This window comes from Chanos chanos, chromosome 6 (assembly GCF_902362185.1).
Source record: "Chanos chanos chromosome 6, fChaCha1.1, whole genome shotgun sequence".
NCBI lineage: Eukaryota > Metazoa > Chordata > Actinopteri > Gonorynchiformes > Chanidae > Chanos > Chanos chanos.
The window spans coordinates 38,320,113-38,346,219 of record NC_044500.1 but is presented as its reverse complement, the minus strand read 5'-3'; the positions used below and the strand labels follow the sequence as shown (position 1 = coordinate 38,346,219).

Here is a 26,107-nt window from a genome sequence, read left to right as displayed (position 1 = left end):
AGTGTCGAATTGGCTTGGCTTTTAAACACCAATTTTAGACGTCAGGAGATGCTTACAAAAAATTATTTAACGTCATCAGTTACGCAGACGCGATAGAAGATTAAATCTCAAGATCTGGAATCTGGTTCCATCTAGCTTGTGCCTTAACTAATACTAGTTTTTTTTTTTTATAGTATTTGAATGTCTTCAATCGACGAAAGAAAGATTTTCTCATTCTCCTAACTCACCCCTTCAACCTTTCTCAACTGTCAAACCCTTGACATCAAAGGAAAAATGTTGTTCCTCAGCATTGTGGATAGTATGATTTATGGTATGAAAATTATGACTTAAGTTTCCTAACACACTCTTTTTCATATGCCAGTACATCAAGGCCACAAAAGTACTTGAGGTTTTGTGGTCAAAGTACACCAATTATAGGTCTCAAAAGTCCTGCTAGCATTCAGAGGTCACCGCACAGTGAGAAAACAGTTGATGTGAGGATGGTCAAAGGGTCTTTTAAATCAGTATGTGAATCTAAAGCAAACAAAAGAGTGTACACAAGCTACAAGAACAAAGGGTTCACATATTGCTGCTTTTATTGTTCTTTAAAAAAAAAAAAGAAACTAGTACAAGCTCATTTTGGTTACTTTAACACAACTTTCATCACATTACGTAAGTCTTGTCATTCAGTCCTTTAAAATGTTTGAATTTCATGCTGTGAATTTACAGCCAACACTCTATAAACATACAGCACATGGAGGAAAAATGACATCAGTACAGTTCTTTCAACTCTTACTTCATTTAAAACTTGTCATTGTATAGCAGTAAAAATTCAACACTATAAAAGGAGAAAACAAAACAGTATAAAACCCTGACCATAGAGCTGGAAGAGACCAAAAAAAAAAAAAAAAAAAAGTCAACCCGTGCTGAGCCTACAATTTTCTCAAGTGTGCTGGGCTGAAGGCACAGGATTAGAGTCCTGAGAGGAAGCCATGCACCACAAGGAAAAGGAAAAATGACCATGTGAAAGGGGTGGTGCTGAAATATTCATGCAGACGCTAAAAGGCAAGGGCTCTGAAGCAAAGGAGGGAGATATGGCAAAAGAGACATGAAGGGAAAGGGAGGAGGCAAATGCTGTCACTTTATCGAGGATCTTTCCAGAAACATGCCAGATGAAGGGGTTTTGGGAAAGGAGAGGTAGACTAACAACACATGGTTTGCTGTCCACGACCACTATTGCAAAGAGAAATTTCCACAACGTTATCAGTTTTTACCTGACACAAGAACTGTTAAAGGGACCATGTTATTGATAGAAATTGGTCATCATTTCCCTATTTAGGGCAGGCTAGTTAACAAATATCACCATTAGTTAGTCTGAAACGTCAAGAATAGCCCAATAGGTTTACAGCACCAATATCTTCTAGACAGTACTAAAAGTTAGTACTTCACAACTCTGTGATTTCTGACTGATCCATTGTAAATAATGTGTGGAATCATATATATGTAATAGGTACATGTCTGAGTCCCCATCAACAAAATAATGGGGGTTAAGACCTGAGAAGCAAGTTGATTGTACATTTACAGCATCCATGGAGAAGTGATTCTTTTCACTGTGTAATTCACAAAAAAAAAACACATTCTGAGGCAGTTATGTTGGAACTTCCGGTTCCCAAGTAAGCTCCTAACCTTGGTCCAAGTATCACACAGACTCTGTGTTTGTGTGTGTGTGGGTCGAAGGTTTGAGCACTAGTCAGTTTCACATCCCTTTGATCTGGATTACTGTTTTTGACTTACACCATTTACAATTAGTCTCAGTATTGTGTCTTCAATTCACAGACACACGGTGATCTTAAAAAAAAAAAAAAAGGCAGTGACGAATACATGCCTCAGTCAAAAAGGGTATTCGATTTTTTTCTTTGAGTAGAAAAAAAAAATCAAAAATAGCCCTTCTCAAAAAAAAAAGAGCAAAAAATTAGCAAAGAAACAGATGCATATATCTTTCAAAAGTCGTCTCTCATAGGGGACACACAGAGGTAACAGAGTAGTCTGCACAAGCCCCTCCCACAGGAAATAACTAGCATGCGAATATAATTGATCACAGAGACAGTGAGTGAGCAGCTGTGGGTCTGTGCTGTACTGAAAAGGGCTCAAGTATGCATGAGAGAAAGGCTTCTGCAGCAAACCTGGAGAAGAGGGGAAAACAAAAGGGGAGAAAACAGGTCACTGCATGGGAACAGTACCAGACTGCACACAACACCAGTGCACACTCATGCAGAACTGGGAAGGAGTCACAGGGAATTATCCATTCTGTGTTCTGACGCTGTGCTGAGGAGGAGGGGAGCTTGTCTCTCTCTCTCTCTCTTTCTGCTTCCTCTTTACAATGTTCATGATGGTTGCCATAGTTGCTTCTGGCTTGGGAGATGAAACAGAAGAAAAACAAAAGCTTGCTTCTGTAACCTTGATTAAAGGTACGAGGAATGATGGACATTTTACACCCCCCTCCCTCCCCCCTTCCAACTTTACCTCCAGCTAAAACTTCTTCTCAAAGTGCACACTGTGGGGGCTGTACCATAGCCTGACAAACCTCTTTTGGTTTGTCAGTGCTACGGTTTAGCTCCGTTTAGGCTCTCAGAAATAGTTTAAGCCATAGCTTCCTCATGACTCACACCATAACGTCAGATATTAAGCTCTTGTGCCAATACAGCGGGAAGATATGACTAAACATATTCATATCTTGTCCATTAATGAAAATGGTAAAACGCTGATTTATTATTAACTTAAATTATGATTATATAAATGAAGTGAGGCATCTCACTGATCAAGTGTTAGGCTACGTAATAGTGATGCTGGGCCTCAAGTGTAACAATAAAAAAAGTCACTGAAAGATTCACAGGCTCCTCAGATTCTAAAGTGTGAACATGGCAACAATCTTCTGAAAGCCCTTTAACATGACAGTGAAAAAGGTAGCCCTTAGCATAGGAAAAACATAAATACGCATAAAATAACACGCATCTTAGCAGAAACACTAATTAACACTTCCAGAGCGAGACAAAGAATAGCCTTTAAATAGACAGTATTAACTTTTCAATCATTTCTGCACTTCAACAGCCTTCCCACACCAGAAACAAGTGTCAAGCAAATATCTTTAAATTTTCAAATATCTTTCTGAAGGCTTTCTGATGAAAACAAAACACAGCATTAGTTAACCGCAGTTAAACATTTTAATGTCCATTTCGCTTTTGTTACTTAACTAAAAAATTCAATAAAAATGCTGAGTGTTGAGAGTCAAAACAAAACAAAACCCCTGCTCTAAAATTTTTTTTTGCTACAAGTGAGTCAAATCCCTGAATGGATGAAACTCTATGAAACGAGTTTCGGCAGCACTGTGCGTAACGGTATACTCCCGCCGGAGTCCCCCATCATGTTGGTCCTCAGTTTGTTGTTGGCTGGGCCCATGACTGGGGGCACCTTAGAGATGATGCTAGGAAAGGAGGTGCTGTGCTCTGTAATCCGCTTGGGTACCGCTGTCTTCTCACCCCCAGGAACAGACTTTGGGAGTCGTTTGTAAAGCCAAGGGTGTCGTAAGGCTTGGACAGGGGTCATGCGAGTGCTGGGATCCCAGTCCAGACACTTCTTCAGGAAGTCAATGAACGTGGGGTCATCACAGCCCTTGAGGGCCGTCACCCACTCCTTACTGCCTGGAGGTCCTCGCATTTTGCCCCGACGAGAGCGGCTTCCGTTGAGCACAACAACACCGTTGCTTAGAGTACTGACTGTGCAGTAACGGGGGTGGCCCTTGGAGCTAATGAAGTTCTTGGCTCGCTTGGCCTGCTCCAGCAGTTTCTGTGGAGGCATACCTAAGATCTCCATCATGCAGGCCAACTGGTCTCCTTCATCCTCTCCTGGAAAGAGTGGGTATCCCGTCAGGAGCTCGGCAAGAATGCAGCCAAAGCTCCACATGTCTATGGGCATGCCATAACGTGAGCCAAGAATGACCTCAGGAGCCCTGTAGAAGCGCGACTGGATATAGGTGTAGACACGCTGATGATCAAAGCAGCTGGAGCCAAAGTCTATGACCTTGATGCCGCTCCGGCCTTGCTGTTTAAGCAAAATGTTCTCTGGTTTCAGGTCACAGTGAATGATCTTGTGGCGGTACAGGGACTCTAGACACTGTAGGATGGAGTGCGCAAACTTGCGAACCAGTGGCAGACTGAAGCCCTGGAACTTGTTACGCTTAATGAGCTCGTAAAGGTTCATACTGAGCAGCTCAAAGGTCATGCAGATGTGGTTTCGGAAGGTGAAGTTCTCCAGCATGTGAACCACATTCATGCTGCCTGTCTTGTCCTGCTTTTTTAGGTGCTCCAGTATACGAATCTCCTCGGCTGCTTGCCGATGAAAGCGTTTCTCGTTGCGCACCATCTTCAGAGCCAGGTGCTGGTGCAACTTGTGGTCATATACTTTGGCCACTTGTCCAAAGCTACCCTTGCCAATGACCTTTAGGAACTCGTAGCGGTAAGCAACATGGTCATGTGGCGCATGGATATAGCCTCCCTGATCATCATCATATCCTCCATTGTTGGAGCCCCCAGCCACAGCTTGCCTCTTCTTGGCATTTGGTCCAAGGAAGTAGATCTCTGAGTAGTTAAGGATCTCCTGTTGTTCAAGGGCAGTCAGTTGCTGCCGGTGGTGTTTGAGAGCCTGATCTGGAGTAAGAGGGCTACTCAGCTTGGTAGTCTTCACTGCACTATCAGAAGACTTGGAGGAACCATTGCTGTCCACACTTTTCTCTTTGGAAAGAGCAGGTTGGGGTTTGGGAGGGGTTTGACTAGGAGCTTGACCGTTGCCCTTGTGTTGGGTCACACCATTGAGTTTGCGAGCGTAGGCTTCCTCATATAAATACTTTGCTTTCATCTGTCCTCCTCGTACACCCTGATGGTCTTTCATCACGGGCTTGTTGGCACCCTGTGGGAGGAAAGAATACAAAAGGATATTACAACACAGAAAGGCAACGTCAAACTCAAAGCATACAAAAAGACAGACAGCAGAGTTACACTGACAACAGCTGATTAAAGACAGAGCTCTCTGTTCAGCTGAGCAGAAGTCCATCACCAAAGGCCTCCCTTTAGGAGATCTATTTGGCAACTCTGAAAAGCACTAATGGAAATCAATATACAGTAACACAACGTCGGTCTGGACGGCGTTAACTAATCAATAGCATGACCGTGCAGCAACAAGCATCTGCCCAGTAACACAGGGAACACAAGAAGAAGGGGGTTGGGAAGCGTCAATAAACAAGTGATTAGGCTGCCACAAAGGCAAGCCTGACAAACAGTCCCAACCATCTGAGCTCTTGGAGAGTAGATACACAAGTAAGCTGGTAGAACAGGATCTTCTACTTAACACAAGGTATAGTGTAAACAGATAAAATCTGGAGGCCATCATCAACACCAACACATTGTCACCCAACTGGTTACAGCAGCATTTGGAGCAGAAAGTCCCTCAACCCAACTTTTGTTGTTTTCTAATTGGATATGTCACTTCCTTAATGGAAAAGGGATGTAAGCATTAATCCTGCTGCACAAAAGCAGCATGAACATTTGCCTTTTTTAGCCCCTCACAACTGGAGAGAGTGCTCCACAAAGTTGAGCGAGTGCCAAAGGAACTCACCATATCATTAAATCAGCATTACATTCTCTGGCCGAATACATGACCTTCTCATGTGAAGTTACTCAGTTTGTTGAGATCAGAGAGATCTTTGTTGAATTGTGAGGAAAAGTACACATACGTGCTTTTAACTTTCAGTATATCTACCATACCCTGATCCATTCAAATCCACAGTCCTTCAAATGTTTCCACGGAAGGATGTAGAAACATGCTGAAGCACTGACCCCACTTTAACACACACTAAAAAAACATGCTCAAGGAGGGAGCTGGAAGCAAGGACTGGGAGAGAAATTAGGTCACATAGATAAAATTATAAGATGAATATGCAGTCCAGAACTGCGTCAGTCTCTGCTGCTGAGAGGGGGTAGGAATGGCAGTTTTGAGGAGAGGCAGGACCAAAATAGATACCAACGTGCAGAGACACAGAGCAAACATCAGCGAATAAATCAGCTGTCCGCTGCTTTGTCATGAAGAATTTGCCATAGCACAGTGCACAATACAGTATGAAAGAAAAATTACAGATATGCTCCAAGTAGTGTTGAATAGATGAGCAAGCATATCAACTTAGTGTAATACTTTCTGAGGAATCTTAAAAAAAAATCAACTAACATAAAGCTCTGATCCCATGCAGCTAAAAATAAATAAATAAATAAATGAATAAATAAATCTGTCTAGTCTTGCTCCGATTCATACAGAGTTGTGATTACTTACTGAGTGCCATGGAGGGATCATTTGGTAGTAATTTTATTTGGTGAAGAAATACAGTCTGTCAGAACACAGACCCAGCTGATTTGAGTGCGTAATACACATAAGTCTATTATTATTGTACTTGCAGGTACATGGAATAATGTGCGCAAGAAAGCACATTACATAACAATGTAAACCCGATCAGATCAGATTAGCTAGTCAATCTAGCAGGTTGCTATTAGATCGTACGAGGAAATGCATTATAATACACATGATTCTTTTTAGGAGGCTTAGGCTAATCATTTCAGTCAGACAGCTCTGTTCATTCACAGCTTCAGGCTTCCCTGTTTTAGAGCTAACATTTCAAACAAACCAACTGGTATGTGTGCAGAATCTAAGGACATCCACACAGAGTAGAACATGAGTAAAATGGAGAAAATCTGCCCATAGAAGAAAAAAGTCACGCAATACATGACTTAATATAATTATGCCACTGCAAAGGGTGTTGCTGGCAATATTATGGATGTATGTTGGAGTCATTGAACCAGAATAATGATTAGTTGCCAGCAAACAGCAACAGCATGAGTGAAAAAAAAAACAAAAAACAGCCAGTTCATCATTTATTACTGGGACAAATTTTCAAGTCCACTTATTCCTAACAATATACTAAGTCACGAGAGTTTCCTGCCAAGCTAGACACAAGGGGAATGTACATCCAAGCCCCTCTGGATGAATGCCATGGGAGGATGACCTCGAGGATGTTCCGGGTACTGGGTCTCTCCATTTAGTCTCAGTGACTGGTACTCGACACTTACTGTGTGTTTGGGAAGTGGAGGCAGACCAGCAGGGCTGTGTCCGTTCATGTCCGAGTCTTCGTTCACAATGTGGTCAGTGCGCATATAGGAGTCATAAAGACCATCACCATGTCGGGCTGTGAGGGAAGACAATTGAACAGAAAATCTAATTGCTACCAAAAAGTACTGAACATAAAAGGAAATCAGATATATGTAAATTCATATATGCATTTATGTATAAGGAAGACCTAGGCTATATATCACATCTTCCCTATAAAAAAACATTATATCCTCTATTAAAAGAACAACAGATAAAAAATTCCCCAGGAGAGGGATGTAACCAAGTCACAATTGCGTCAAGGCCAAGCCTTCCTGTAAATCCAAGAGACAGTCACTTGGGAACACAATAAAGCATTTGGCAACTTTCTCTGATAATCCTCATGACTTACAAAGTTCAGCAGTTCTGACACTCACTCTTATTATACCTCTAAAATCAGAGACAGTCTCTGCAGGTGAGGGACTGGTAATGACATCAGCACAACAGACATATGGATATATAATGGATCAGTACGATGACAGAAAACAAATCCCTCAAATATCATCTTTACTGAATAAGACTGATGGTTTTGTTAGGAGACACGTCTGGCAAAACGTTAGGTGCCACTGAGAGGGAACAATACAAGTATATTTCATTTATTAACACTACAAAATGGTGTACTAACAATACTAAGTAATACAAACCATGGCAAATAAATAAATGAATAAAAACACAAAATTATTTCGAGCGTGACTATTCTTATCTTTCTAGTTGGCTTCGTCTAACTGCACAAATCAACGTGTTATAGGCTATATCTAACAAATTTCAAACTTCAAAATGGAAAAGACTCTTACATCGCTGTCTTCGAGGATGTTTTGCGATACGCGGAAAATACACAAACACTAACACAGGTAAGACGGTAAACTAACACTTCCTCGACTGTAACAAAGCGACAATGACATCATAGACATACCATTTAAAGTGTCAATCACCACCGTACTCGACTGAGTTGGTTCTTTCGATTTAAACTGCATTAGGGATACATATATCCTCAAATAATGAAAACCGACTGAGGAAATGTAAGTTAGCTGGAATAACTAGCTATAATCATATAATTTAAGATGAACAGTTCACTAACAAGGCTAATGAGATGGCCTAACAAGTCATCTTCAAACATCTCTTCAATATCCAGAGACTAAACGCTAGGATCAGTGACGATCAAAGACTACAGTGAGGGGATTAAAATTTGGATCGTAATAGAAAGTTTATAAAAGACTAATTACCTGCTGTGATGGGACCCTCGGGTTTTCTGCTCAGTATCATCATGGTTGCAGGCAGGATAAAAGATAACCTCAAATTTAGGCTATTTGTTTTTAACGTGGGGAGAAGCCCATCAAGGTATAAATACAAAAACTGCTTTAAAAAAAGTCATGCAGATCCAGGAGAATCCGCTGGCTGTCAGTGTTGCGGTTAAAACTTAATAAAGATTCCTAATAATCGTTCATGTGAATATCGTCGGACATGATCCGTTTGTGCCTTTGTAAACAAGGCGTATGTATTTGGCAGACTGGATAGAATCGCACTAAACAGCTAGAGACAAATCTTTAGCTTCAGTGTTTCGGGGGTCCGTTCGCTGTATGAAAGTAATCTTGTACACAACACACTTACTGACTACACGCCTCAACTAACCAATCATGGAGGTCAAAAAGAATAATTAATTAATCTAAATAATTCTAGCTAGCTAAAGATATACAAACTTGATCTCAAAGTAGCGAAATGCATGCTAGCTAGCTAATTATCCATGAACAGAGGATGGACCATGGTCATGTTAAAAATATTGATCTAAAAACGGACAGCCACATTTAAAACAAATTCAAATAAAAGTAAATTAACGCGCAGAGCAGTCTGGCCAATTCTAAATTAATCCTCAATTAATCTCACACTTCACGTGTACGCTTCTTTTTACAATCTCGTGCCTCGCAGACGATTCAAAGTTCCATAGACCAGAGCAGTTTTGTCAACTACCAGCATTACAAAAACACACGTCCACATGAGCACCGCTTCCCAAGCCAAAAATAATAAAGAGTCCAAAAACTGTACGGGTGACGACCACAGTCACTCTTTGTTTTTCGCTGACAATGGCTAACTTTATCGATTCTTAGTATCATCCCAAACAGAAAAGGGTCGAGGGAGTAGATTCCTTGGGCACTCACTACTCCTGATTTGCTAGCTGGCTGGATTTGTGGCTAGCTAGCTATGCTAAATGTTCGTTTCCCTTCCGGACTGTGTAAGAATTGTTTCACGGGAGGAAGGCAACTCGCTGTCGACATAATCCCTGAAACCGCAGCGGCTCCATAAACAGATGTCTTCAAAATCCGTTTCAGTAAGAGGCTAGGCCGTCCTGACCCGTTCCCTGCTTCGCGTGAATATGAATCTTCGTTTAGTGTCTTAGCTAGTTGCTATGAGCGTCTTCTGCTCTCCCAGCAAAGCGTCATCAAACAGAGAGAGGGGAGGTGCAGGGCGTGGCAAAATAAGCGCCATTCTGGCTCAAAGTCACAAAATGTTTTGGTGGACAGCTGGGTATCGGTACATTACTAGCAGATGCAGCTCTATTTTTTTGAACCCGTCATGTGCATATAGTCTTGCCAAAATATATCTTCGAGTATGATTGTGTATGCTGAGGACAGCGCCCCAGTGATTGGTGCCTGACTTAAAAAGTTTGCAGTTACAATAAAAAGTGACAGAAATCTATGTGAAGTTTTAAATACTTGAGGCAGACAACAGTTTCTTCCTAACAAACTGTATTCTCAAATATGCAAATATTGCATTGTGCAGCAATGCAGGCTCCCTTGACTGTCCAGATATAGAACAACCCTAGTGGTAAAGACCTTTGGAAGAAACTAAAGATGAGACGGTTAGGCATGGAGTGCTAAATTAAGCACGCTCTTAATAGTGTTGTAACGGTATTGCAGTTGTGGAGGGTATATTGGTAGCTCAACACAGAGGAAGGAGGTGGGGGGTCTGTCTATATTTACCTTTAAAAATAACATGTTGACATCGTTTTCTGCTCAACCTTTTAGCAACTGACTCTTTGTAAAAACTGACGGTGGACGGATGTAGTTGGTTCTGTGAATTATGATGGACACACACAACTGCTGGCTTTTGTGCTGCTTACCTGAGAAATCTGGTTGAAGCCTCTTCTATATTTGGGCATGCTAGCAATCCCCTCGTATAAGTCCTACTGAGGGTGTGATACTGATTAAATGAATACAAAGTTTGTTAACAAAAGACAATGTATTTGATAAATGAATCAAATGACAGACTTAGCAGTTCCTCTCTTGTTTGTGCTGCTGTGCACTAGTGAAGGCAGGTCAAGGCAGACGAGTTGAGTATAGTATGCTGTATTGCCTATCGTTCTGGTCGACATGCTGAATGCATCTCTTCTGTGGGTAAGATAGCAGAGGTCTGCATGGAGCTGAAGATCTTGTTGCTGAAGATAAAGGACAAATCACCAGCTTCCTTTCTCCAAAAGCACCACCATTCCATGGAATAAATTGCCGCACTCCGAAGCATGAAATTGAAATTCAAAACTGGGTCACAGATTCACTTTTTTTCCACCGTATTAAACTTTATCATAATGTTTCACGAATGAATGGCTTTCAGCATTTCTGAAATCATTTATAAAAGAGTTGTACCACATAGCACATACACAACACTAAACACACACATTGACTTTACTTGTAGTGAGTCATTTATCTTTCAGCAAACTTTGGGTTCTTTGAAATCATTCTTTCATGGAGCACAAAAGAACTAGAAAGCACTTGTAAATGCCAAGATAAATATAACACCATCATAAAGTATCTTTCATTATCATTCTTTTAAGAACCAAAAAGTGCAATAATTTGATGTTTTGCTGATGGGGGTCTAAGAGGCTTTCTGAGGCACTACTCCAGAATCTTTCATCAGAACTCAGCTGAATTGAGAATCAATGACCGAGATGACCAAGGTATGGTTTACATTATGTTCACACATATAACAGCATTCAGTGATGTACTGTGGAAAGGGCATTGTCAACCTGGAGGAGACCACCATCATCAGAATAGCATTGCTTGTGTAGATAACCTCCTGTGTTCTGTACACCACTTCACTTGAAATTGTGCAATTTTTTTTTATACCGAGGGACGTATGCACTGCATTCAGTGAATAGGCACTTTCAACATAGTTCACTTAAGCTGGCATCTTTCCACAGACTTTAGTGCCAATATCATGTTAGCCATGTACCCCCTGTGGGGCATCTGCATGTTTGAGTAGTTTTTGTCTCTGAAATTTATGCCAAATATGGTGTAAACAAGCACCCCTATTTCAGAGTCTTTGACATCTCTTCCTGTAGCCAAGATAGCTAAAGTAATGGATGTTATTTACTTAACTAGCCCTGAAATCACAAAGGCTTCTAACATATTTCTCATTCTTCGGTTACTCAGACGTTTCTTTAAATTGGCAGGTACCTTTCAATTTCTCCTTTGAAACAATGTACTGCATTGCTTAACTGAACAATTTGTTTAATAATGTCTCAAAGATAGCACCAGGTGACAGTGACATGGATAGAAACTAAGAAGAATTTGTTTGGTTTTATCTGTTCTACTTTTTACTATTGTGAAGACAGTTCATATTTATACTTGGTATGTACTTAATGATGATAGAAGGGATGAGGGCCCCCCCTGGTGAGTAGTAATGGTATCTGGTTTCTACTCCTCACTGGTAGGAGTTTCTGTTGATTGTACCTTTGCATACAGCTCAAATAGATTTGTGCATGCCATTTGAATTGCAAATTCCCTCAGCATTCACTGATCCTGTAACTTGTAAGACCCTGTAAGGTTTTGTATGAGCCATAATTGTTATATGTATTCATATATAACAACACTAAAACTTTGGTAAATCAGCCCATGTTCATTTTGGTTTTCGTTTCACACGACTATATTGTCAGAAACAGAAATAAGAGATAGAATTACATGGTAAAATCTGCTGTGTGTGCACGTTTTCTGTTCCCAGTAACCACGGTTACTAATAACTAATTCTTATGGACATCAATATCACATTTTTTCTCCCCAAGTTCTAATAAAGGTATATGGGATTTTTTTTAATTTGCAAACTACACAGAAATGTAAATGTGTGTGAGAGATGGACATTTGGGTATTTTACCTTTGAAATAAATAAATAAACAAAGAAAACATAAACAAATGTTATAAACAAATGAGAGCCCCAGTGGTGTTCTTGTTGGCCAGTCAGGTTAACATGGTTGATGCTGTATCGCAATGATATGAGATGAGTGTTTCAGACGTAAAAAAGTTAGAAAATATCTTAAGCTGAAATATCAATGTAAAGACTACACTAAAAATTCATAGAGGGAACACATATTTTTCACAAGGGTATCAGATAAAACTGCTGAGACTGAGGTGCTACTTACTTAAAGACAAAGATACTATTTAACTGAGCAGGAGCAGATTTTTAAAAAATGAGGAAAAGATGGAGAAACCACAAGTGAAAACAACTGTGTTCAGTTCTACAGGTTGAACTACATTCACGTGAATCGGACATATCTTTTGCTTGGAGTCATTCCAAGATGTAATTGTAATCCACCACTTTAAAATATGTGAAATAGAAAACTATGAAAAACATAATATTGCACCTAAAATAAAAGGCAAGAGACTCGGATAAAAGGATGACATTTTATTTCATTCTTCATTTTTCTTTTTTTTTTTTTTTACAGATTTACAGATATCTATGTACATTTGATTCTCCAAAAGAAAGATTGCTAAATAGCAGTGATTTGTCCATATCTTCGATATCACTGTCTCTGAGAAAGTGAACCACAAAATAAGTTAAACACACACTCATACACACACGCATACACACCCACATACACCTCAGTCCTCAATGCGTCCCACAGGGACTTGGGGGGTGGGGGTGGGGAGAGGGGGGGGGGTGTCTGATGGTTAAAAAAAAAAGAGAAGCACCAGGCTCTGACCTCTACTCTTAGCATGGATCTTTTAGCATTTCCACATGAGGGACATATTGGGAATAGGTAATAGAGCTTATGTACAGTACACAGTCACAGTAGGCGACACAAGAACAAAAGGCACTGCTAGCGGGAAAATGGCTGTCAAGGAGCAGCAGCCTGAGCATTAAAATTCAGTCCCCTTCAATACCTCCAACCACTGGGAGGTGCACCAACACCAGAGCACAACAGCTAAACAGCAGAAGGGGCAGAGTTTCTTGGAAATTGAATTTTTTTTTTTTTTTTTTTTTGTAGGCAGGGGACAGAATGTGCACCGGTTTATGATTGATGTTGTGAGGAGACTAGAAAGGAAATTTTAGATGTAGATTTCGATTTTTTTTTTAGATTTGCAGGTAATTTCGCCATCCACGGTTATTGGTTGTCCCCTTTCTGTGCTTTAAATGACAGAAATCAAATCAAAATATAGTCTTTCGATGTCAAATGAAGATCAAACCTCACTCAATGGCAATGTTGCACACATGTACACATATAAGCAACACAACTGATAACAAAATTCCCTTTTTAAATATATTTTGTCGTCAAAATGGACCAAGCATTTCATGCCCCTATTACCAGAGAGAGTACTATACATACTGGTTAGCCACTTGGTGGCCTACATTGGTGTGCAAATCATGTCCCTAAAAAAAAAAAAAATGATACAAACTATTTATATCTCATAAATGTATATATCATTGCCTCACTGAAAAGCGAGTTATGAAAATACCAAGGGACCTAGTGCCGTGTAACTTTGGTGTCATATCCATACTGGTATTTCTCAGCTTAAAGGAAACACAAACCACAGCCTCCATGTTACAATTAAAGAACAGAGATTTCTGCTTCTCTACAGTAGTCTACACTGAGAAGATTGATAGAGGATTACATTAGCGCTGAGGAAGGATCCTAAAGTAAGCTTTCATACCACACCAGAATGGATGAAGATATTCTCAATTCATCATACACAATCATACACAAGATTCCCATAACAGTCTGAGAGGGTGTTTTGTCCATTTCACATTTCTACAGGGTACAGTTCAAAATATCTGCATCTGGACATGCTAATAGTACATTAGATTATGAGAGCATCCACGACCTATTCAAATGTACACATGCGTGTGTGTGTATAGATGTTATACAGCGGTGAAAAATGAGGATCATGGCTCTAGAGCTTCTTAATAAAATATTTAGCAGAACTGTTGACTGCTTTATTACTACTGGAAAGAATTTTATTCACTGTTACTACGGGAACCCTTAATGAGAGAATTAAGACCAAATGGCTATGGAATTGTGCAGAGGAGCAGAATCCTAACAAATAAACATTCTAGCTGTTTTAATTGGTTTAAGTTATGAATATCTGTCGAGTAAAATATGTGCAGTGCAAGGCTGAGTAAGTAAGAGTTTTGTTTTTTGTTTTTGTTTTTTTTTTAAGCCAGCTAATGACCTGTGATCTATGTTTGATTTGTCTGAACAGAATGACGGACACAGTGCAGGTATTTTCTCCACCTCTGAGATCACGTACTTCCTCTCTGCTGGTCATTTCTAATGGAAGCCTGGAGGGGGGAGGTGGGGGGCAGGACTAGGACCTCCTCAACACCTGTAAAGGCCTCCCTGATTCAGGACATGCACCAGACACCAGCAGAGACCGAAATGACAGACATGCTTTAAGTAACACTTGCAGTGACAGCAATAGCAGCAGCATTTAAAAAAAAAAAAAAAGAAAAAAAGAAAAAAAAAAGAAAGGGACCAACTACAACTAAGCCTACCAACAAAATCCCTCTATACACTAAAAAAAAAAAAAAAGAAACGCCATCAGTCTGAAAAACAAAATACGCATCAGTCTCTGTTGCACTCTCAGACCACCCCTGGTGTGTCGATCCCATCTCAAGTCTTCAGGTTCCTCTCCATCTCTTCTTCTCTCACCCCTTTACCCCATTTCTGGATGGGCTAGGAGAGGGGGGGTTGGGGACGTATTAGGAAGGGGTAGTACAGAAGTGTCCTGAGAGGAGAGGTTTGGGAGTGTGTTGGGATCTGTTGAGTCCAGTGGGGCCTGCAGAGAGGCCCCGCTCTGAGCGATGGGTGAGAGGTCTGCTCTAGCCGGGCTTGCCCTGGGCCTCTTGCAATGCCTGCAGCAGCTTCTGTCTGTATGTAATGTAGCGTTGCTCCACCTGCCTCAGGCGCTCTCTCTCCTCCTTCTCCAGGATCGCCAGGAAGTTCTGCAGCTCTGGTACAGAGAAGGCATGCCACTGCAAACGAAAAACACAGATAGAGAAGACCATTAATCCAAACAATCAGCGTTCAATCTCTCAGCAAATTATAGAACTCTTCATAATTTTCACACACAAAAAAAAAAAAGTTTAGATGAGAAGTGTGCTTATTGCTCTCTCACCTCCACTTCCCCGGTCTCATTCTCTTTTAGGACGAAGGTGAGGTTCTCTAAGTCAGGACCCGCCAACAGTCTCAGATACAGAGGCCGCTCAGACACTGGCAATTTCTGGAAGAGATCTGAAACAGATCGAAAAACACATTCATCAGTGTTTCAGTTACACTATGTCACTAATGGCCAACACCATCGGGTGACTTCAAATCATAAGTTCAGGATTGTGTTGACACTTCTATGTCTTTTCCCCCACCTATCTATATGGACTAAAGAACTCTCCAAATCCATACACACTTACCCTGCCCATCCCGATGTGTCTGGCGGTACAAAGCAAACTTGTGTGGATTGTCCTGTACTGTGTACTTCTTCAGGAGACCCTGGATGACCTCACTGACTGTGGTGGTGCTACTGATGTGCAGCTGTTTGACCGCGTCCGTAGGCAGGTAGAAGGACGTGCGTTTATCCGGACCCTCTGAGCCGGGGCCCGTCCCAGGAGGCTTCCCCGCCGAGGAGAGCACCGTCACAGGCCGCCGAAGCTTTAGGTGCACCTTGATGAAGCCTGTGAAGATGCCATCTGTGCCCTGGGTGAAGACAGCAAAAGACACAGATGAGCAGACCATCCTCTATGTGCGTGCGTGTGTGTAGCAGATTGTCCTCTATGTGTGTGTGTGTGTGTGTGTGTGCGCGCGCGCGTGTGTAAGTGAGGGATTATGATGTGTGTGTTCATGTGTGATAAGAACGAGGTTTTACAGAACGGTTGCTTACTAATTTCATCCCATTTTCGGACACTTTGGAGTTGTACACCTCTATCTGCGCTTTCACCTCCTCGTCAGACAGTGATTTGGGATTTTCTTCCTCTTCCTCTTTAGGGACTTTCTGAAATGGAGAGAATGGAAAAAAAAATCTTTGAGGAAATGCTTCAAATCTTTCAAAAGATCTGTTTTACCAGTGGTGATGATGCCTTGCTCTTTTAGCCGAGGGCTGCCTTTTAAAAAGAAAGCAGAGGTCAAATACTTCCTCTGGCAAGAGTTTTATTGAGGTTAAGCAGCACTGTGTTTTAGAAAAAGGTAACAAAAACAACAACAACAACAACATCAACAACAACAACAGCGACATCATCACCATCATCAGTATGCACTCCTAGGACCAGGCCATTCAAATAATAACCAGCAGTTCTACACCACTCACAAGACATTAAATCTTTAAACCTACGATCTGCCTAATTTACTCTGACAGCTTTCTGCAATGTGCAAAAAAATTGCTCCTCTTACACCCTGGTTAACAATTTCTCACAGCAAAAAACACAAGTTAAAGCAATTAATTAGGGATGAACTGTTGGAGAGAACAACCTTGTTTTATATCCAAAGTTAATTATCTTATGGGTTTCCTTGCTAGGAAGAAATATGTATTGACCTTTGAGGACGTTTTGTATGGATCCCTTTTTCCTTCCCATTGGCTGTCTCTCATTCATCAAAGACCAATGTAGGCAGCAGACAGGGAAGGAATTAGGATTTGTGTAGTGTGGTTCTCAGCAGTTCTCTAGAAGCCATGCAATAATTTCACCTCTGATCAAACACTGGACAAAAATTTATCCTCAACAAGGACAAACTGTGTAGATCTAGAAAATCTACCTCAGGAGTGTACATCTACACTACCTATTCCTAGAGATGAGACATTCTCTGATAATGTGCTTCATAAATTCCCATCAGTGTCTCATAAATATTTGAGAAACACATGCTCAGATGGTCACTGGAGAAGCCTTGGCGATGCATGTGAGTACAGTGGTGCTTTCAGAGTGATGAATGGCCAGTTCATTCTGTGCATGGATGCTGCAATACGGCTTTTATGAGATGACTTGTGGAGCTTTTGTTAGTATGAACTTCCATTAAAAGCAGATCATTTGACATTGAAAAGAGAACACGTAGTTGTGCCAGAGATGAATAATCTAGTTCTAGGAATGGAGGAATACAAGCTGTTCTTATTTAGCCAAACTTCAGCGTAAAAAAAAAGAGGCATGTTCTGTGTTTGGCATATATGTGTCAATGTCAAAGAAGAGCAAAACCTCTCTTGTGAAGCAAGGAGACTATTCCAGTCATCAAACTGTAAGCTGAACCAAGGCCACATGAGCTGTAGTCTGACTGACTGACAATTGGTTTTCTGACCCACAAGGACTTGCCTGAACTTTGAACATTAATCATGTCAGTAAGCTACACCACTCATTCAGTATTTATTTGGTCAAACCCGAAAGGCTATTAAGCCTTGTTTTTGATCCCTTGTGAATATAACAGTCTCTGAGAACGAAAAACTTTGCTACAAAACAATGACAGGTAATGTTTCTCTAAGCCTTAGAGAGTCTAAGGTGATAATGACAGGCTGTCAATCACGTCAGTAATATACCATACTTATGACTACACCCTCTCTGACATTACCTCTTCTGCAGGGACACTTTCAGTAATGAGGGGGCCACAGTACAACTCATCTCAGTTTCTTTCTCTTGTTCATTCCCTGTCGGTCTGTAGGACCGGGAAGCGAAGGGTAGGGTGTCAGGTTTGTGCCCAGTCCCACAAACTCTCATTAACCACCCCCCCCCCAAAATTAACATTATAAAACAAAGTAGCCCCTCAGGACACCGAAATAGACACAACATTCCGAAGGCAAAACCGTTCTCCTGTTGCAGCAGATTCACCGAAAAATGACAGGTATTAAATATTAAAATTTCACCTCCCATAGTAGTGGGGAAAATCATTGCTCATCACAGGGGTGTTTAACTGAAGCACTCCGTGCCGGTGCTGTTGCTGAGCAAGCCTTAGCAACAAAGAATCTAACTGAGGTATTTTTAGATGCAGGCTATGTCCTCAGTAATACATGCAAAAATGTGTTTCTTTTCTTTTTTTTTTTTTCCCTGGGATGAGAAAAAGAATGAGAATGAAGTAGCGGGGATCATTTATTCATGGAAATCCTCGGGGCATGAGCGAAGGCGCAGCGTGCCGTCTCATTGAGCACACAGGCAGGGGAATCCATATCAGTGGCGTGCCGGAATGCTCCGCAAATAAACAGCTACAGCAAAAGTCATGTCACAGAGCTGCCCGATAAAGTCAAGGTTAGGAAACAGATAGAGGGCATTCAAAACAGGACAAAGAGTCCTTAGATGGCCTCCTTCAAACCGTCCACAGACTTATTTGGAAACCGAAGCGTAGCTGAGCTAAAGACTTTCTGCTCAGCGGAACGTGTGACAACGCTTTGAGAGTAACTAGGACGTAGAGAACTGTGAAGTGAAATGTAGGTTGTAAGCGGTGTATGTGTCAGCGAGGCTATGCGAAATATAGGGTGCATGTGTAAAGTGGTTTTCATTTCAACAAAGGTTAGGAGAAACAAATGTTTGAGTAAGGTAAAGATGAACACCAGGGAATACACTGAACACAGTTAGGCTATGAATGGTGATGAAGATGACAAGGACCACTTGCATACTCAATGAGTAAAAAAAAAGCTCAAAACTTTCTAACAATGAGGAACCAAAGAGCACTTCTACATAAAGGAAAATGAGACCACTTGGCAGAAGCCAGGTGTGAAAAATGATTAGTTTTGGGTATGATGAATAATTCACTTATCAGTTCAGTGAAACAGAACACCGACCAACCAACAGAGGGGGGTGATGAGAATGGAGGCGTGACAGTATTTAAGCTTTTTTTTTTTATATTTCCAGTGAAAGCACACACACACATACACTATTGTGACAAGTAGCAGATTTAGACCGGAAACTTGCAGAGGTTTCAGTCATTTTATGCTATTTCATAGTGTAGAACACAGTGCTGTGGAGTGACATGGAAACACAACTAAATGAGGCGCTGCTTAATGTCCTTTGAGGGGAAACAGGACCAATTCTAAATGTCACACTGATCTATCCTAGCAGCATGAAATTCACTTCATTAAGCTGGAAAGAAAAACAAACAACTAAAAAAAGTGGTGACATTCTGGCCAGTGATCTGTGCATAAATATGCAGAGGTTTCATAAAGTCAGATCGGCAGTCTCATCATAACATGGCAAACCTAATGACAAACTTTCCATGGATTTAGTTGTATTTTAATTTTAAGTTGAACCGTTCAAGCCTGGCCACAATGCAGAAACAGGTGCGCCGCATTGTCACACACAATCACGACCTGTACCTCAGATGAAGTAGACTGATCTACAATGAGAGGAAACAAAACTGATCTTCTGTGATGCGAAAGCTAAAAGATGTGATTCATAAAAGCCCCTCAGAGGTTTCTCACAGGGTCAAGAAACAAAGATGGGCTGTCTGTAGGATTATCTTCCTCTTTCACTGCCTTCACACACCAAAAGAGTTCACAGGAATTCCTGCATTTGTGACCGAGCGACTTTTGAGCGTCTAAATTTACCTCGCTTCCACCCTTTCCTCATTCGGCGTTCCACAACACAGCGAAAGTGTGGCCTCTGACAACAATGGGAATGGACAATAGAAAACTCGAAAATCTAGGCATCATTTATGGCACTAACAGCTACATTCACATCCCTTGGCCAGTGAGAGAGAAACAAGCTCTCAGTTCCATCTTTACATGCAATGGCCTGATGCGTAAAAGTGGCACGTCCTTGGTTCCAGCGATGATCAGAGTTAATTAGAGGAGTGTAGGATGAGCATGGACTTGGGTTACAAATGAATAAATTCATGATCCTTTGAGAGGCAACATGTGGCAACGTGTGATCCTTTAAGGCTCAGGTTGCCCTACGTACGTTTAGACTCATAGCATGACAACATGCTATGAGTCTAAACGTACGCATAAACATGTATATGTACCCCTTTTCTCTCCTCCTGATATTATTAAACGTAAACGTAAATGTTCCAAGCTGTTTGAGTTTGTAATACTAAAACTATCTAGAAAGGCAGTTGTAGTGTGCCTCTTAAACTTGTTTCAGGTCTGTAAGTAACACCTACTACTCTGCTTGCCTCACGAGTGTAGTGTTTATATTTTCTGTGTCTTTCTATTTGACTGTACTTGGACAGGCAAGGATTTATGGTGAATACAGCAACATCAACAAAAATAATAACACAAGCCTTGTGGTGATTTTAAAGAGTTTGTGCCATGATGAGAGAAAACGTAGCACTAGACTGAAGCAGTCTAAGCGTGTATAAGTGTGTACGTACATGATTGAGTGCTGGCATGAGCCTGCCTGTGAGCATTAGTGAGTGAATAACACTCTCTGTTCAGGAATGGAAATGACTATATTGAGTGAGTGGGTGATATGCGTGGGATATCCGCACGGCTCATGCATTGCTCTCTGGCTTTCATTCTCTCTCACGTGACACCAGGAGCTGGCCCACACTTCAGCCAAAGTGTGTTCACACAAACTGCAGCTGTGGAGTGTACAGCCTAACAGCCACATAAAGAGTGTACTAAGCATAGCACGAATGTGAAATAAGATACAAGTTCTACAGATGTTTGTTTATCAGTTTCTATGGTGTTAAGCACTCTAAACTACTGCTATAATATTGCATGGGACCACATGGTAACTTGACCTAAATTAATACCTGCACCCTGTGATCTTTCTACATGACAAAGATCAACTTCCTCATTGGGGGGGGGGGTCTTGTTCCAGTCAGTTTGAAGCAGGAAGGTCACACCATTTTTCAACAATCTGACCATGATCAAAGACATTTCCCCCTTGATACTTCAGAGCGGTGTCTTGCCCTCTCATTTGCTTCTCTGATGTCTGCGGCGAGTGAGCTGAAACTACATCAAACATGACCTGAATTTCCTGTGCATGCACAAACAGTACCACACAGGAGGAGCCTCATCATCACAAATGGGAGAGAACATTCTAGAGGTGAAAAAAGTCGACAAATGTATGGAATGTCTCGTGGTCATTCTCTCTTGCTTCTGGTCACTGCTTCTGTTAATGAGGACAGGAATCAATCATATGACATTTTGGAAAAAAAACAAAACAAAACAAACTATAGGGGGCTAAACTAAACAACCAACCAACCAACAAACAGAATAGGCCATGGAGTTGTATAGGTATCTGAACAATACCATTTCCTCCTTTTCAGAATGAACTTCATTGTTAAAGGCCATTTTAACAATTTGGAGTTCCTCAAATCAGTAGTCCAGTAAATGCTTACTTCTTTGAATGCAAAGCCATCATAAAGTATGAAAAACAACACGAAACGAAGGCTGATAGTTAACAGGAGGGTTCATCCATAACTCTGAAATCAAGACATCATACGAGTGCCCTGTACCACAGTGGCGATCAGGCTACAGTGATCTTCACATGCGGCAAGACAGTTAGGACCAATTCATTATCAGATGCTCCTCTCCATGTCAGCACTGCTCGTCAAACTGACGTCCTAAGACTCGGCACCAAGCCACTCAGACTGATTAGGTAACTCAATGCCTTCAGTGTCAGTTGCAGGCCACATGCTAGTCACTTAACCACGGCCCAGCTGACACCTCCATTTTCTCAACAAAAAAACAAACAAACCAACAAACAAAAAACACAAACAAACAAACTAGCAGCCTAGCAATTGACTTTGTTGAGGTTATATTCTATAAAAACCCTCTGAAACAATCACTCATTTTAGTTCAGCTAAGGTCAGTGCCTCAGCAGTTTTAATAGATGCAACAAGATGTGAGAGAAGTCCGAAATGGTAGTATGAGAACATGCTGAATTTCTTGGTAGAGGCATATAAAATCCTGGAACAGTCAGCCTAAGCAACACCTCTGACTTCCTACTTGCGAATTGCTGTGGTCAGATATGACAAAGAGAAAAGGACGGTATGCGTAAGCACACCCTCAGACTCATCCTCCTCAGGCTGTAGAATGCAACTTGCATATGCAATGTAAGTTGACCAAACAAGCTTTTGTCCACTTTGATGGATATCACTTTTCTGTGTCTTTCCTGTGTACAGATGCAAACATATCGTAGCATGGAGAAAAGCATCCTTGCTCTGTCCCCATCCACACACTGCACTGAACCACACCCCCCCCCCCCCCCCCTCCCTGACACACACACACACACACACACACACACACACACACACACACACACACACAATACAGTGCTGCATTACTAGGTCAACTATCGTGTGGGAGAGGCTCATTCTCTGCAGCCCCAGTGACTTGCTATGCGGCAACAAATTTAACAGCCATGCGCACAGGCAAAAAGCAATCATTTGCATGCCTGGCTAAATAGCCTACATCACTGGCAGCCTTAAAGCATGGAGCTATTCCATACATAAGACGAAACAGCTCCGTCAATCCTCGTCCTAGTGAAATCTCCACCCCCAAGCTATACACAAACCCACATACGATATACGCGCTCTCTCTCTCTAGCAGGGGAAGCCTTTGATGGTATGTGTAAATTCTGCTTTTTCCAGAAGGACTGAGAGGTGCTAATTAGTGGATAGGTTCATTCATTTACTAACACAGTGTGACTGTGGCACAGTCATTGAGTCCTGTGCTGCAAAGGCATCTCCCTCCTCCAGAGTCTGAGAGACGGAGATGCAGTTCTTTACAATTAATTTCCACTGCTGACTGCTTAGCTAAAACGGGCAGCTACACTGTCATTTCTATAGTCCTCATTTCCATCAGCATTTCAGCTAAGGAGTCTGTGGTGATGGCTCTTTGCATGCTGTTTCATTTATAGTGAATTGTGGGGGTTAAAGGAGGTTAGCAGTACAAAAAAAAAATACCACAGATCTTCAAAATACTACAAAATACAGTGAGTCCTTGTTCTTTATGAACATGGCATATGGTTGTCTGCTGCAATGCTAGGTCTGTAAAAAATATGTACAGCACTTCCAAAAGCCTATATTTACCTTTGGTAAAACTCAATAAGTTCAATGGTCATCTCCACCTGTTCTGTGTTTGATGTAAAGCCAATGGCATGTAGGACAGAGTACTCATACAAAACCCTTGGCATTTCATTTTAATATTTACATAGTTCTGCCATATCCAAATGTTGGTGCCTTTCTGACTGCAGACACTGACAAAGGCTCCTCAAGTGCTTGAGCGGCCTACAAGCCAAAAACAATGACCCCAACCCTAGCACTTCACTTCTCAATGAATGATATTTAGTTAGAAATGGAGTCCAAGTCTATGAAGTTCCCTCTAGAACAAAGTGGAGAATCCCTGTAATAGACTTAAAAGGCCCAGTTGTATATATTTATATAAAAATTTTCCAGTGATGACTAACATGAAGAAGGGTACCGTAACTCACTACTCTTATGTTCACTGCCTTTGTCCAGCACCCTGTGCCATGTTCCTGTTCCTACTGATTTACTCATTATATACTTTAAGCACATTATTAGGATAAGAATAATGACAGTAACAAGCACTCCTGATTAAGAAACGCACAATACTGTGCATCATAATGAAAACATCAAACAGAAGCAGCAGGTAGGAAAGCTACTACTTTAAGACTGTTGTGACAGACGCGGGAGGAAGTGGGGGGTGGGGGTGGGGGGGGGGGGGGAGGGGACAAAACAGCAATGATGTTACACCAACAGCTATCACAAACTTTGAAGTAGGTATGACGGCAACAAAGACCTGGCAACTCAAAAGTGTGTGTGTGTGTAACACAAAACCTGACAACCATCAGTAAACCAACATCACTGAAACCGGCCACCCAAACTGTACTGCACTGCGCGCAGTGAGAATCAATAATTTACACGTCAAGCCCCAAACCTGAGGTAGACTTTCCAAAACAGAAAGAGCCTCCCGGGTTCCAAGCACAGCATGGTCTGCTGAAGGGCTGGAGTAAGAATTTGTGAACTTGAAGATGACTCATGACACATTAAAGGTCAGTGAAATAGTGAGACTCCGTGAACCTATAAAATAACAGTGCTCCCAGTAGGGAGGGATTGGTCACTCTGCCACAATCAGTAGCAATTTCCTTCCTTTGCTACACTAAAAGCCTGAGCTGTGTGTGAGTGTTTCTATGCATTGTTCAGTTTGTGGGGGTGAGGGCTGACATCATACGAAAACAATACACCTTAAGTGCTCTCATAGAAATTGATGTTTGAAAATGCATTTAAGCAAGGGGACCTCAGATAATGCATTCACAGTAACTCTTGAGTTTCTGCCACAGCAAAAGATTGCTATGTGGTTTGGGCAAAATGTCTTCTGTGGGTGAAATGGTTCAACTTAACATTCACATCTTGCACAAGGGTGCCAGTAAAGGTCAATGTTGTCAGAGTGAAGTAATGTACTGTTAAATGAACACCAGACAGAGGAATCTCCCCACCTACAAAACTCCACCACCAACAACAAAACCAGATAACCAGATCCCCAAATTACAACTTTCATGGACCACCTTTACAATATTTAATTTTAAAAATAGCAAGTACTGCCATGCCCAAATACAGCTCATGAGGATTCTGCCAAAGCAATACGGCCCATTTCTGTCTAGGCTAGTGATGCATACAGGATTTGAAAATCCAGGGTTGCTATGACAATGTTTTTATACCAACTTGTACAGGGAAAATAATGTTTAAAGAAGAAAAAACATCCCCTCTTTTTCTCGTTTTCTTTGTGGCTGAACACTGATGTGCTTGCTTTGAGCACTGCGCTTACTCACATTTACAGCGTTTATGAAAAAGACCAAAACCGAAAAAAGGCGGTTTAGTTCCTCTAAACATGGCTCTGATCTATCTTTACCTTCAGCCTGTGACCTGAGACCTCAAGTTCTATTACAAACACAAAAAGTAAATGTTGTCAAATACTGTCACCAAGGGTTATGAGAGAGCGACCAAAATAATACTTGATTCTTTGCTTGACACTAACCACTTAAATAAAATATAGAAATGTGGAAGCTGTTGCTCACTTCCGTGAACTATACTTCTTACTTTCGAGATGGGTGTGGATATCATAAGCTTCGTTGGTCTAAAGGCTAATAGATGCTGCAAAACAGGGCTCTTTTTAGCCCTGTGTGTTACCTTGGCCACCTGCTTGCCCTGTGGCTGGCGAAAAAACGAAGTCTTGGCCGTGAAGAAGGTGAAATCATCGCTTTCCTCATCTAGGCTGCAGTACCCACTGCTCATACTGTTGCTGCCAGTCATTTGTGGGGTTGGATCCAGGTTGGGAGACTTAGAGTCCTCCCTGACAAGGGCCACCGGGGACCACGCACACCATTCCAAGCTCCTGGAGCGGGCAGATGGGGAGGGGACAGGGTGAACTGGAGAGCTCAGCTGAATTGCCAGCGCTCTGCGTGCCACCAGAGAAGAGCTCAGGAAATCCGAGAGTGAGAGTGGTGATGGACCTGCCGCTTCCGTTTGTCTCCTGCAACGTGCGAGGTAGTCTGTGCACGCGCACTGAAGCCGGTATCCGACACAAACACGCAGAGTTCCTCTTTCTCGCTCAATCACATATAGAATGCTTCCGCTGTTGACTCGTTCTTTTTGCACGTGCTGCGTTCAGCGCTCTCAACCATCAGCTTCTGAGATCTAAGGTTGTCAGTCACAACCTGAAGACGCAAATGTCGAAATACATTTTTCAAACAGAGGCGA

General features: G+C 41.6%; 2 protein-coding genes across 3 annotated transcripts; both read right to left on the bottom strand.

Moving 5' to 3' along the window:
- Positions 1-3,339: 3,339 nt before the first annotated feature.
- On the bottom strand, positions 3,340-8,524 carry dyrk3 (dual specificity tyrosine phosphorylation regulated kinase 3). Of its 2 annotated transcripts, none has more exons than XM_030776379.1 (3): positions 8,445-8,524; positions 7,140-7,261; positions 3,340-4,941 (listed from the first exon to the last, which is right to left on the bottom strand). In XM_030776379.1, the coding sequence occupies exons 1-3, from the start codon at positions 8,485-8,487 to the stop codon at positions 3,340-3,342; spliced, it is 1,767 nt and encodes a 588-aa protein (XP_030632239.1). In that variant the 5' UTR covers positions 8,488-8,524. The 2 variants fall into 2 exon arrangements, with proteins under 2 accessions (XP_030632239.1, XP_030632238.1); XM_030776378.1 differs by having other exon boundaries at positions 7,146-7,261.
- A 6,779-nt stretch (positions 8,525-15,303) lies between these two features.
- Positions 15,304-25,660, bottom strand: rassf5 (Ras association domain family member 5). The gene is made up of 5 exons (XM_030776382.1): positions 25,538-25,660; positions 16,356-16,466; positions 15,889-16,171; positions 15,600-15,715; positions 15,304-15,456 (listed from the first exon to the last, which is right to left on the bottom strand). The coding sequence occupies exons 1-5, from the start codon at positions 25,658-25,660 to the stop codon at positions 15,304-15,306; spliced, it is 786 nt and encodes a 261-aa protein (XP_030632242.1).
- Between the last annotated feature and the right edge of the window lie 447 nt (positions 25,661-26,107).